Genomic DNA, 13,583 nt, shown 5'->3' with positions numbered 1-13,583 from the left:
ATCCCACATACATCACCTCACATGGCCTTGTCTATAAAGTGCTCTCTCAAGTACATGACCCCTCATAGTTTTCATTCTAGAGAAGCTTGAACCAAAACACATCAAGATGGACTCAATAGTTCTCGAAGAAATTGACCTCCTTGGTTCCATGTGCACGTGGAAGCTTGACCAAATTTCCTTGGCATAAGCATCGCACCATACGGCGACATTGCAGTGCTCAACACAAGATCATTCCACTATCATAAGCCAAGCATACTCTGGAATAGTAGTGTTCTCGTGCAACAACAGTGACACCTGCAAGTCAGTGCCTTCCCGGTTTCAGCTAGGAACTTGAACTTCCTACTACACGCTATAACTTTAATAAAGACATTGAGTTCCTGCTAATGATACCTTCAAAGGCTTGCAATACCTAATGTATACAAATCATTAAGGGCAAGCATAAAAGTACTCATTCTAGCATTTCAAGAAATGCTCATGGCAATAATACCAAGCACTCAAACTTACATTTTAGGAGACGTCAACACTGACTTTACCAAGACAACCCCAAGCATGTCACAACTCCATCAATTCATGTCTAATCACAACATGGAACAACTCATACATAGCAAGTACAATCCATGGATCAACGCTTAACCATATTTGGACTAACACAATAAACAAGGGTGCATGTATGCATGAAAGCACTTGGCTCCAACTTGTGGGTTTTATGGGTCTTTAGACATTTTCGATTGTTTAGTAAGAAATAATAAAAAAGAAACTCTTTGAGGACTCACAAGATCCATTAAGATTTGCCAAGGTCTCTATAGTTATTTGCATGCTCTCACATTGATTGCAAAGCCACTGCCTTAAAAAAAAAAAACTATAAAATAAAGCTGGAAGGTAAATCGGCGTTATTTTTCCTTGAAGGTTTTACGAATGATACCTGCAAAGTTTTGATCTCAACTTTCTGGGGGTTTTTTTGGCTTTATTTTTATAAACAGATCCAGTATAGACGACAATCTCTTCACCGGCAAGCATAAAGCCCATTAGGTAGACATAAAGCCCGTTTGGCTGGCATTTAAAAAGAAAAATAGATTTTTCAAAACAGGCAAACCTGTTTTTTTGGCAAATGGCTTTTTGGATAGCAAATATTTTTTTCAGGCAATGACTTCAACAGTTAACAGGCGAACCGACTTTAGTGCCTTGCTCACAAACGAACATGCAAGACCTGGATGAGCGATCGGAAAGCTTTAAGTGACTTGAAGACTTGTAGCTGGAAGAAGCCAAGGCAATCGTTCTAAGGAGAGCATGGTGGAACAGTGGAGCCCCCGAATTGATTTATAGCCATGTTGGAGCGGGGTAAAAAGCACACACACACAAGCTAAAAGTTGAAAAGCCAATAGCCACACAAGCTAAAAGTTGAAAAGCCAAGAGCCATCTAAAAGTAAAGGTTAAGAATTTAAAAAATTCATAATAAGAATTTCTAAAAAAACTAAGAATAATCACAAAACTCCCGCTAACAAAAACAACACATGAGCGAGAACACTCCCTCTTGTACACAAGTCTTGGAAATATGCGAACACATCCAATAGGACCCATCTTTGCACTTTTGCAACACGTGCAATCCCCCGAACTTAAGCTCTATTGCGCCCCTCCAGCTGCGCGCAGTTGCCTCTGCCCGCCTGTCGCCTATTGGGCGGTTTGACTCCCCATTGTCCATTGTCCATGGCTTCAGAAGCTCCCCTACCTCCTTTTCGTGTTGGGCAGCGTGTCATGAGCTTGAGTAAAGAAAGGGGCCCTCAGATTGGCACGGTCAAGTACGTGGGTTGCGTGGAGGGCTACCAGGGGACGTGGATCGGAGTGGATTGGGATAGCGGTGAAGGGCGTCACGATGGCACAGTGAATGGCGTGCATTACTTCGATACAGACGGGGGAAAGTCTGGCTCGTTCGTTAAACCTCAAGTCTTGACTGCAGGTCGAACACTATTTGAAGCGTTGGTCTCCAGGTATAGAGGTGAAACGAACGGCGAGGAAAATGGTAATCTCTATTCTTGCTTAAAATGTACAGACTAAAAGTTTTTTACGCTTAAGGTTGTAAGTGAAAGACCTTGGCGCGACACTGTCAAAGGCAAACTCAGCTTTCTTCACGCGATCATCTCTCTACTACTTAAATTGTTGTCCTTAGACTCAAGGGGCTCGTCAATCAACCACGTGCCTTGCATGCGCGGTTGTGATCACATAATCAACTATGCTTGATCCTTGAGTGGTTTCACATGTATCCTTCCCATATGGGTGATTTCCTCAGCATCTTTTGATGTCCTTTTCCAGCCTTTTCTTTCATCATTGTCCTATTCTAGTTCTGCCATCCATATTGGGTCTCTCCCTTCCATGGTGGTGATGCCTTGCATTGATCCTGTTCGTGCATCAAAATCTCCTATGAGAACAATTGCATTTTCCTTGGAGAACCTGGCTATATCCTCCCTTTAATGCACGAGGGGGTCTTCTCAGGATATGTGGCTGTTGTTTTGGTAGATGGGTGATTGTGGGGGTGCAAAATACATGCTGTCATTCTGTACTTCCCTTCTTTGCCCCTATTTCTAACCACATATATTGCTTATGTGGGTCTTCTTTTACGACCTTTGCTATTTTTTCCCATGCCATGCTGATGTAGCATGTTAGTCTCCCAAACCCTCATCTGCCTATGCGTGCTTTTGCATTCCACATTGATGTTTTCAAGAAACCTTGAATTCCTGGGGATGCATTTCTCTTCATGCTCCCATGCTCCAAAATTATAAGTATATCTGAAACGGGTCTCTAGCAAGCTAAAGGGCAGTAATCACAGGCACAATGCACAATTTTCAGCCACTTCCATTAGTTACCACTGAGAAACAAACTTTAAACACACTGAAAAGGGAGGCTTGAGGGCCCCTGCTCATGAACCAAACACAAGAGACACAGATTGGCCCCAAATGCATTGGCGCCCCTTTCGGTACTTATTTACTTCTTTTGGCAATGGAATATGCTTCTACAACAGGAGCTCACCCTTTACACTCTGTTTCACTGTCCAAGTCAATTCTTGGCTTCAAAAGGCATCCAATTCCAAGCACACACTAGCACCCAACTGCCAAGGCAAGACTTAGGCATGTCCCACTGTCTGTGTCCAACTGAAAGCTGACTATGTATTCCACAAGACTTCCAGCTTGCTTTAGAGGAATTGGCAGTCCCACAATCCAAGAGTGACAATGCATTAACACAAATCCCAAACTGCACAAGTGACCTCAAGGTAGGAAGAAAATCTCAACGCTAACCCTCCTGCACCAATCAAGGCACACCCTTTGTGTCTGGGTGTTTGTCCAAAGCCTGACTGGCCAAGAGAGAACTTTAAACAACAAAAGAGCAACAATAAGCTTCAGACATGACAAATGGAATCCAGATGAAGGTTAGAACGACCGTACCCGCTGTCCATGGAAGAGGGGTGAGCAGTGAGCTCGAGCCTCGCACCTATCCTCTGTCCAGGCCCCCAACAGTGCACAGGTGACCCTTAGTCACAAAGCAAGTGAAGGAACAGCAGCAAATGAGATCGAATCAGCTTCCACGGGTGTTAAACTGGCTTCCAGGTACTATGTTCCAAGCTGGAACACTTCCAAGAGGCAGCAGATCCACCAAGCAAGAGGCAGCAGGAGAAATGGGAAAGATAGGATTCAGCGCAGAGAAGATCACGGGCAGGAGAGAGAAATCCGTGCAGCCAGCAAGTAGCCTTGGGAAGCGTGCAGCAAAATTCCGTACAGCAAGGTATCCGCCTTGAATTGCATGCCAACTGGTCGGTATAATAAGCGAAACAGCCTTGATTATCGTGCCAAAGTGATATGTACAGGCCGCAAAGCAAGGAATGTGCCTTGGGATGCGTGAGGGAAATTCGTACTGCCTTGGACTATGTGCAACCAGCCTCGATTGTGTGAAAGTGCTCATGGGTGAAGAGGAAGGATTCCCTATGATCACATAATAGCCTCAAGGTGCAAGGTAGAGAGAGAAGATAACACGTGCAATCACATGCACACGAGATTGCCACGTGGCTCATTAAAGCCCCTAACCCACGTATCAATGACATACTTATGCCTTCCCTTGGGCCAAACTTTTTGACCTCTCTTTTCCTTGCCTTGCTCTAGCACTTGGGTCTAGTGGGTGCACCTAGGGATTGGACCCACTCTCTCAAACATTAGGGGGTTTTCGTATCTGCGGGTTTATTTGCACAGATATTTGCACAGAAAATCATGTCCCCGTGACAATATATGTCTCAGCTATATCCTCTTCCACTGCAATGGCCTTGTCCAAGGTCCATCCTCCTATGTTCCATACTTTGATCTTGAGGGTCTCGTGTCCCTATGCTTGCTTCACACCCTCCTACTTTTTTCTGTAATAACTGCTTCTCCGTCCTTCATCTGTCTGCCTTTTTTGCCTTTCTGATTTTTTAAAAGCTCCTAAAGCTTTTGGGCATACTGGCTCAATTGTTCCATTAATCCTTATGGAGTGCCCCTTAAGGTGATGCTTGTGGTTGAGCACTTGGAGGCTGTTTGGGGCGTTCTGAAACTTTCCAAGTATTTCTCTAGGATTTTCTCCTTGCCTCCTACCCGAAAGGCTTCGCTGATATGTGTTTTTTTTTTTTGGAATACGGGGTAGGACTTTCTCCATGTCCTCATCCTCACTCTCTTCTATTGCCACAATCCGTATATTAAGTGCTTTTTCCTGCTGTTCTTGTTGCTTCTTCATTGTAGAAGCTCACTCACTTTTGACTAGATCATCAATAGTGTTGGTGATATCATGTTTTTGTGACCCTTGTGGAGTTTGCATTTGATCCTTCTCTCTCTACAGAATTGGCCCTGGTATGTGTTGTTCCATGCTACTTAGTTTGGCATAACCTGTGTCTATTTTCTTCTCCCTTTCAAGCGTTTCTGGTGCATGTCATGCATTTTTGTCTTTCATCTGCTATGTCTCTTGAATTAGCACTGTATTTTGATTCTGTAATTGCATCATTGCCTCGTATATTTGCTTCTTTGATGATCTGTACAAACTAGGATTGGGTGACATAATATTGATGGGGATTCTCTTAGGGCTAAACATCATTCCCAGCCTGTTTTTGCAATTGAAATATCAATGTCTCTGACTTTCCAGGTTCTTACTTTCCCTTTGAGCAAATCTGTCCCAGATATAATGGTCAAGTATATGTTTCAAATCGATTTTAACATCTGTCATATATTCTGCTTGCATTATCTGATTTTTGAGCATTACTTCATCTGCTCAATACTTCGAATGTTTGTACTAACTCTAATGCATTCAAAACCTATTTTCCTAGAGCTGTCCTGTACTGCCTGGAGCTGTCCTATACCAGATGTGCAGGTCTGCGCTGCCTTCTGATGCAATGAGCTTCCTTGGAGCAGCAGCAGTAGCATTTGTGCTACCTAAGAGAGAGAGTAGGCTGTAAGGAGGAGGAAGGAGGACGGAGAGTAGATAGGATTAGATGTCACATCAAAAGTGTACAATGAGTGGTGGATGGGAACTTATATAGTCCTTCCACATTTCCCACCTAAAGGGCCACTAAAGTAGCCCCTTTCCCCCCTTGATTACAGCCATCCCTTCCCATAGAATTTTGCCCTCAAAATTACACATACCAGCTGCTATGCAAGGGTGCTGGGACATCAAAGTGATGCTGATCAGCCTGGTAAAAGATAGGGGTACTTTTGGACAATACTCTCTGGCTGCCATCACTGTTCAGCCTCTGGAAGCCCTTTCCATCTTATGAGGTACTCAATGTATACCTTGTTGCGGAGTACTGGATCTCTGAAACCCACAATGTGTTCAGGAACATAGAGAATATGACCTTCCTCATCCATAGGTGGCAGCTTTGGAAGTATGTGCATATGCTGGCCTACATGTGGTTTCAACAAAAACACATGAAACACATTGTGAATCTTGGAGGTGCTCGGTAGCTCCAATTGATATGCTCCCCAGTCTTGCTTATGATCTTGTAAGGGCCATAATATTGATGAGCAAGCGTTGTGTTGGTATTATCCCTCAATGAACCATATTGATTTTATGGAGGCGTAAATGCACATAATCTCCTTCTTTGAAGACCAAATATCTCTCATCCGCATGTTTCTTCTGTTTGGCTTGGGCATCCTGCATATTCGTTTTAGCCAATTGCAGAAGGCCTCCATCCTTTCCAAGTCATCTCGTGCTTGCTGATTTTTCACAACAGTGTCGGCAATTGAGGAAGGCATTCCCACTTTACACCCATACATTGCCTCAAACGGGCTCACGCCAATAGAGAGATGCTTGGTATTGTTGTAGCAAGTGTCAGCCACTTATCCCATGCCCTTTGGTCATCATGACAAAAACGCCTCAAGTAATTCTCCATCCATGTGTTCACCCTTTCTCACCGTCCATCAGTCTCAGGATTGTATGCAGTGCTAGGTGTGAGTAAAGTACCCACTGTCATAAATAATTATTGTCCCTTAAATAATTCTTGCCAAAAGTGATCCATAAATTTTGCGTCCCTGTGACTGACAATTTCTTGGGGAAAGCCATGGTGCTTAAACACATCTGCCAAGCAACCTATTGACACGACCCCAGTGCTTGTGAAACCTCTGGTTTGCAAACAAACACAAGAACACACCAAACATGAGGAATCTGAGCAGGCTGCTCACCACCCAACCATGACACCTACGGGATATGATCCCGAATCAGGAGATGTCCCCTCCGAGCCACGAGTTGAGCTACTAGCACGAATTCCCAACCAGATCCTGACCAGCCTGGTGTCCCATACCACCAGGTGACACTTAGAGGCCTTGGATCTGTTGCTGGGTCTTGGGCTACGCTAAGATGCAGGCGCGTGTCCGCGACTCAGGATCAGACCTAGTACTAGGGAACTAGACTTGCTCCCATCGGCTCACTAAAAACTGAACCTCTGGGCCCCTTTTATAGGCGCAGGTCCAATGCGTCAAAAATAGCAAAGACCTAAATCTGGTTCGTACCCTTGCCACTCAACCTGAGAATCAAGCCTGCCTAGCCCTAAGCCACCCCAGGCTACCTGAGCTAGTCTTGTGTACCGAGTACACGTTAGATACCAATCCGTGCACATGACATACTTCCTCTCCTCCAAGAACTCACTCCTTAGTTCGCAAGAAAACCTGAGAATGTCCTCTGGAGGCTAGGTAATGTCTCCCATATTGTGTCCTCCTCAACACGATCCTTCCACTTGATCTTGTATTCCGTGATAGTTGTATTCTTGATCTGTATTTCATGAAATTCAAGAATACTCTCAGGTTCGTGTGGTATAAAAGTCAAATTAGTAACTTCTATTATTTCTTGAGGAGAAACAAGTTGATCATCAGCACCAGTATCTCTTTCAGTTGACTGATATGAAAAACTGGATGTACTTTAACATCAGGAGCAATTCTAGTTTATATGCAACTGGTCCAATTCTTTTAATAATCTTGAATGGACCACCGCAGTTTTTGGGGGATAATTTCGGAACCAAACCAGAACTTAGGCTCTTGGATTCCTTGGGAATACGTAAATATACCATCGTCTCTTTAGAGTACTCTTTGGGTGAATTATGTCTATTAACATAAAATCTATCCTGATCTTGGGCACTTCTAATAGAGTCTTCGGCAAACTGCAACATTTCTTGCATGTCTTGCAAGAATGTCCTTGTAGCATCATTATTTATTCCCTTGAATCCAACCATAACTGGTGACTTAGGTTGAAACTTGTACATAAGCATAAAAGGACTGTAACCTGTACTTGATTGCTTTGCACTGTTAAGGGTGTCTCTTTGGAACATATGCACGAAGCGTATCTTCAACCAAGTGGTTAACCTTCTCTGTGCTGCCATCGGATTGTGCATGATCTGAGGAACTCATACGAGTTGTTTCCAACTTCTCAAAAACAAGTGTCCAGAAGTTACTTGTAAAGTGAGTCCCGGTCATTGACTATGTTGAAAGGCAAACCATATAGCTTAAACAATTGGTCCACAAACTTGTGAGCCAACTGAATAGTTGATATGGTCGATCTAGTAGGTAAGAATCTAGCCATCTTTGCTAGACGGTCCACTATGACCCAAATGGAGTCATAACCCTTGCGCGTTCTAAGCAAACCCGTAATAAAAACCATGGAAATACTTTTCCATTTATTACCTAGGATTTGCAATGGCTCTAACAAACCCACACTTCTAAGGCGTTTTGCCCCAGTAACCTGACAAACCCGGCAACGTACCACACAAACTTGTGAGCCAACTGAATAGCTGATATGGTCGATCTAGTAGGTAAGAATCTAGCCATCTTTGCTAGACGGTCCACTATGACCCAAATGGAGTCATAACCCTTGCGTGTTCTAAGCAAACCCGTAATAAAGTCCATGGAAATACTTTTCCATTTATTACCTAGGATTTGCAATGGCTCTAATAAACCCGCACTTCTAAGGCGTTTGGCCTCAGTAACCTGACAAACCCGGCAACGTACCACATAGCTTTTAATAAATGCATGCATCTTAGGCCAATAAAAGATATGTTTCACAAGAGACAGAGTCGGATGAATGCCGGGATGTCCAGCACTAGGAGCATCACGACACTCCCAGAGAATCTTGGATCGAAGATCCGAAACATCTGGCACACATATCTTTCTGCAGCAAGCCGTTCCTAATCATCCACTGACCTCCTGCTACCTTTACCGTAGGTGGCACAATTCTTGAGTCCTGGTCAACCATGGAGCTCCCATCCTAGACCTTCTGCCAATAAGAACTGAAATGACTCGGTTGCGTAAAGCCCTCTCAAGGATTAAAATAGGTCTAAGAATATTTGCGTAAATGACAAAGCATTTACAAACTTGACTCGACTAAAAGCATTCGCCACACTATTCAAGGAACCCTTTCGATAACATATTTCAAAATCGAAATCTTGCATTAGCTGTGCCCATGTAGCCTTTCTTCCCCTCAATTCCGACCCGTCACACACATACTTTATTGACTGATGATCTGTCAATACAAGAAACTTGGAACCATATAAGTAGTGTCTCCAAGCCTTTGAAGCATACACGATTGCATACAGTTCTTTTTTTAATGTGGGCCAACGATATTGGGTGTCATCTAGCTTCTTACTTTCAAAAGCTACAGGTCTGCCCTCTTGGAATAAAGCTGCCCCAATTGCAAAGTCACTCGCATCGGCCTCTAAAACATAAGGCCGGGTAGGATCGGGAAGTGCCGGAACAAGGGCTCCCTTGATAGTTTGCTTCAATGTCTCAAAAGCCTTGTTCATTTCATCATTCCAAGAGATCGGTTGGGTAGACCTGCGTCCACAACCTTTCAACACGTTGGTCAAGGGTGCCGTGATGTTGGAATAATCACGCATTGACTTCCATAGAGAAATCGTAAATCCTAGGAAAGAACGAAGTTGTTTCACTGTATGAGAAATGGGTCATTCCAAAACCTTTTGGATACGATCTAGATCAATGCTAATACCTTCAGAAGAAATCTTGTGTCCTAAGTAAATGATCTACTGCATAAAGAAGTCACATTTACTCATCTTGGCACATAGCTTATGCTGTCTTAAAAGAACTTAGACAATCTGGAGGTGTCCAATGTGATTCTCTAGCGATTGGCTATATATCAAGATATCATCTAAGAACACGACAATGAATTTGTCCAAATAATCTCGGAACAAATCGTTCATCATTTTTTGGAAGATAGCGGGAGCATGGTCAAACCAAAAAGCAATATGAGAAAACTCGTAGTGGCCATACCTAGTACGAAGTCGCTCTGGCCAATCGGTCTATCAAATCATTTGAACGAGGAAGAGGGTATTTGTTCTTAATTGTCACATTATTCAATCGTTTGTAATCTACACACATCCTCCATGACCCATCTTTCTTCTTTCTTAAAAGGAAAGGTGCACCCCATGGTGATTTACTTGGGCGAATATAACCTATGTTTAGATAGTCTTGAAGCTGTGAAGTTAATTCGTGCTCCTTGAGTTGGCTCATCCTATAAGGTGAAATACTAATAGGTTGAGCCCCAGGTACTAAATCGATGTGATGATCTATTGCCCGTTCTGGAGGTAAACCTTCCGGCAGGTGTGCATGGAATACATCAATGAAATCATCTAACAACGTTGTCAATTCTCGGTGTTCAAACACGCTTAAATCATTTTTGTCGTAAGTGTGATCGCTAGGTGTCGTGGACAGCCCCATACTTTGCACAAGTTTGTATTTCACAAAATTGTGAGAGCTGCTCGGATAAAAGAGAATGTGAACTCTTTGGTCCCTCACTTCTCCATAAGCTCAACAAAGGTCATGGGGGCCAAATAACGAATTATTAAAAGTGTAATTACAAGAAAGTGGGAAGGTAATGACATTTAAAAAAATACCTGTCATCGATGCTTGGTTAGCTCCCTTAGCTTTGGTTCCTTGGCCTGCATGGAGCTTTGGTCCGGGTGCTGGCATCTAGTTCTTGTGCTTAGGACAATCGTTCCATGTGTGGCCCCGCTCCTCACAAATAAAACAATGTCCTCCTTTCTTGAGCTTAAGGGTGCGTAGGAAACGGGCTCTACCATTCTTTGTCTGAGTCGAATTCTTCTTGGAGGCATTATCAACTGACTTTGACTCCCTTGTACCAGTTGGTGACTGGAAGAACTTCCTCTTGTTCTTCCCACTCGTGTTGGCAGGAGGGGTTCCCTTTGTGCTGGCCATGGTATCATCATAGATGCGCGCATAGTTCATGGCCTCTTGCAAAGTGGTACACTTGTTGTTCTTGATCTGAAGCTTATAGGAGTTAGGCAAACAATCCACAAAACAGCCCAATAAGGTGACGGGGTCCATCTTTGTAGCTCTGGTCTGCAAATCACGAAACTTCTGAAGATAAACTTCAAAAGGCAAATTCAGTTCAAACATATCGAGGGCCTTGAGCTTGCCTACGATATCGTAGTCCTCCTCTTTCTTCAAAAATTCTTTCTCGAAGAGCTCTTCAAATTCGATCCAAGTGGAGGGCTTTGGCCGTAGTTCCTTCCACCAAAGTAACGCTTTCCCTGATAAATACCGTGCTGCAAGTTGCTTCTTCTTCTCATCAGGATAAGGGTGAAACTAGAATTGGATAAAGATCTGGTGTAATATTCGGGCCCAACATTGAAGCCAAATCGTCAACATGTGTGAGAGCTTGGATAGTGCTGGCCAAGAGCGTGATAGAAGCCTGAATCCCTTGGAGTTGCTGTGTCAACCCCGTATGATTCGAATTTTCAGTTCAAACTTGGCATCACTAGCTGAGGCGAATTCACTGAAGGCAGTCTTTGCAATCAAATCATTGTAGAGACCCTGGTCGTCCCCTCCATGGTAATCCATGCCTTGATTACCCTCCGAAAGCTTGGGTTCCACTGAATCAGCCATGAGTAGGTCGTGGCAAAGGAAGCGCTGAAGTTGAAGTTGGAGGAGAGAACAGGCTAGAAAAGAAGAAGCAACATTGGGGTCTGAGAATAGGAGCGAGTAGTGAACGAGGGATTGCCACGGAAGGCAGCTTGCGATATTTTGGAGATCATGTTTGGAGCAAGAAATGATGCCCGGGTCTCTTTCCTGAACAGAGAGCTATCTCACACACATATGGATGACGGTGATTCCATGAATGCTTACCTCACCAAGCTTTAGGATTTGAGGGAACAATTGCTGAATATAGATGAGATCATTCTTGATCAAGAGATGATTACCACCACTTTGAATTCTCTTCCTGAGTCATATCTCGGTTTTCATACCTCGCTGAATTTGTCATTGAGGGGGGGTGCCAATCCTCTCTCTTTTCACGAGTTGGTAGGACTCTTGTTGTAGGAGGAGCAAACTAGGAAGAACATGGCCACATGGGCTGGTGAGCATGCCATGCTTTCAAAATTCAAGCCTAAAGGGAAAGGGCAGCAAAAGCAACATGCTAATCAGCCTACACATCGGCATAAAGTTGATTCCGGACAGCCCTCTCACAAGGCTAAAGGTGATGCAGAGAAGCCAAAGAGGAAGGGTATTTGTCACTACTGCAAGAAGCTGGGTCAATATATTGGTGAATGCAAGAAGAGAATAGCAAAGGAAAAGAAAAAGGATTCGGATATGGGTGTCTCAGATGCATCAGCCTCTAGTGCACATGAAGGAGCGGATGCTACAGCCAACTTTGTGAAAGAAGATTATGCCTTTTTGTCTTGCATTTTAGATTTTCAAGTTGCTGGTTTAGATACTACAGCCACTCTTGAGGATGACTCTTATGCTTTTCTGACTTGCAGCTATGACCCTTAGAAGGATGCATGCACTTTCAGTGTCAATGAGACATTGAACACATGGTATTTTGATAGTGGTGCATCCAGGCACATCACTTCCAGGAAGAGTCTTTTTGCATCTCTGCATGCACCACCCGTTGGAAAGAGGGTGATTTGTGTAAACAATTCTTCTTATTCAGTGTGTGGAGTGGGTGACATTATACTTACCTCCACGGATGGCACAGATTTCAGAATTTCCAATGTTTATGTGCCTGGTATCAAGAAGAATTTACTTTCAGTGTCCTCGCTCAATCGAGGAGGGTTTCAGGTCATCTTTGAAGATGCCAAGTGTGCAATCCGAGACAAAGAAAATGATTATGCTTTGATGTTGTCTGGCACTTTGTATGGGGGTTTTTTTCAGCTTGATGTTTATGAAAAAGATCCGATCTTGCACTTGCAGTAACTACTCCCACTGCTGCCATGCAAAATGCGGAGTTATGGCATGCTAGATATGGACACATGAGCTATGGCAGCTTGATGACACTTCAGAAGCATGCTATGGTTGATGCATTGCCTCCTTTGGACTCACCTCCTCCTCATGCCTATGAAGGGTGCATCCTCGGTAAGATGCATAGATTTCCCTTTATAAAGGATGGTGCAATACGACCCGTCCGGAAATTACAGGTCATACATAGTGATGTCTGTGGTCCCATGAGGACAACTGCTTTGGGTGGTTATCTGTATTATGTCACATTTATAGATGACTACACAAATTACACTTGGGTCTATGGCTTGAAGAAAAAATCAGATGTGTTTTTGCATTTCAAACACTTTGTGGCCAAGGTTGAAACAGGACTCAAGGTGCCGACACTCCGCACTGACAGAGGGGGGGGAGTATATGTCTGATGAATTTGAGGCATTTTTGAAGGAGAAAGACATCACACATCAGCTTATAGTGAGGCTTACCCCTCAGCAAAATGGCAAAGTTGAGTGGAAAAATAGAACTCTAATGGAGATGGATAGATGCATGCTCACAAGCAAGAAGTTGCCTCACAGATTTTGGCTCGAAGGGCTCATGTGTGCCAATTATGTTTTGAATCGGGCTCTCACAAAGGCTTTGAAGACAATCACTCCTTATGAGGCTTGGCATGGGAGAAAGCCTTTAGTGGATGTCTTTGGATGTGTTGTGTATGCCCTCATGCCTGTGGAGTTTCGACATAAGTTGTCAAATAAGGCACGGTATAGTGCAGAGAGCAAAGGCTATCGTCTCTACAATCCTGGCATACGCAAGATTTTTGTGAGTAAAGATGTAATTTTTTCAAAGAATTCAGCT

General features: G+C 43.6%; 1 protein-coding gene across 3 annotated transcripts in view; it reads left to right on the top strand.

The window, feature by feature from the left end:
- Positions 1–1,688: 1,688 nt before the first annotated feature.
- The window catches only part of PFI (tubulin folding cofactor E / Pfifferling (PFI)), a 129,187-nt gene continuing 117,292 nt past the window's right edge, over positions 1,689–13,583 (top strand). For all 3 annotated transcript variants that reach the window (XM_087374993.1, XM_087374994.1, XM_087374992.1), the window contains exon 1: positions 1,689–2,017. In XM_087374993.1, coding sequence (XP_087231119.1) covers positions 1,705–2,017 — 313 coding nt within the window. In that variant the 5' untranslated portion in view covers positions 1,689–1,704. The remainder of the gene's footprint in view (positions 2,018–13,583) is intronic.

Source organism: Dipteris shenzhenensis, chromosome 5, assembly GCF_047967505.1.
Source record: "Dipteris shenzhenensis isolate YYH24624 ecotype China chromosome 5, Dip_SZ_1.0, whole genome shotgun sequence".
NCBI lineage: Eukaryota > Viridiplantae > Streptophyta > Polypodiopsida > Gleicheniales > Dipteridaceae > Dipteris > Dipteris shenzhenensis.
The sequence above is the reverse complement of the archived record's forward strand: the minus strand, read 5'-3'. Positions and strand labels throughout refer to the sequence as shown.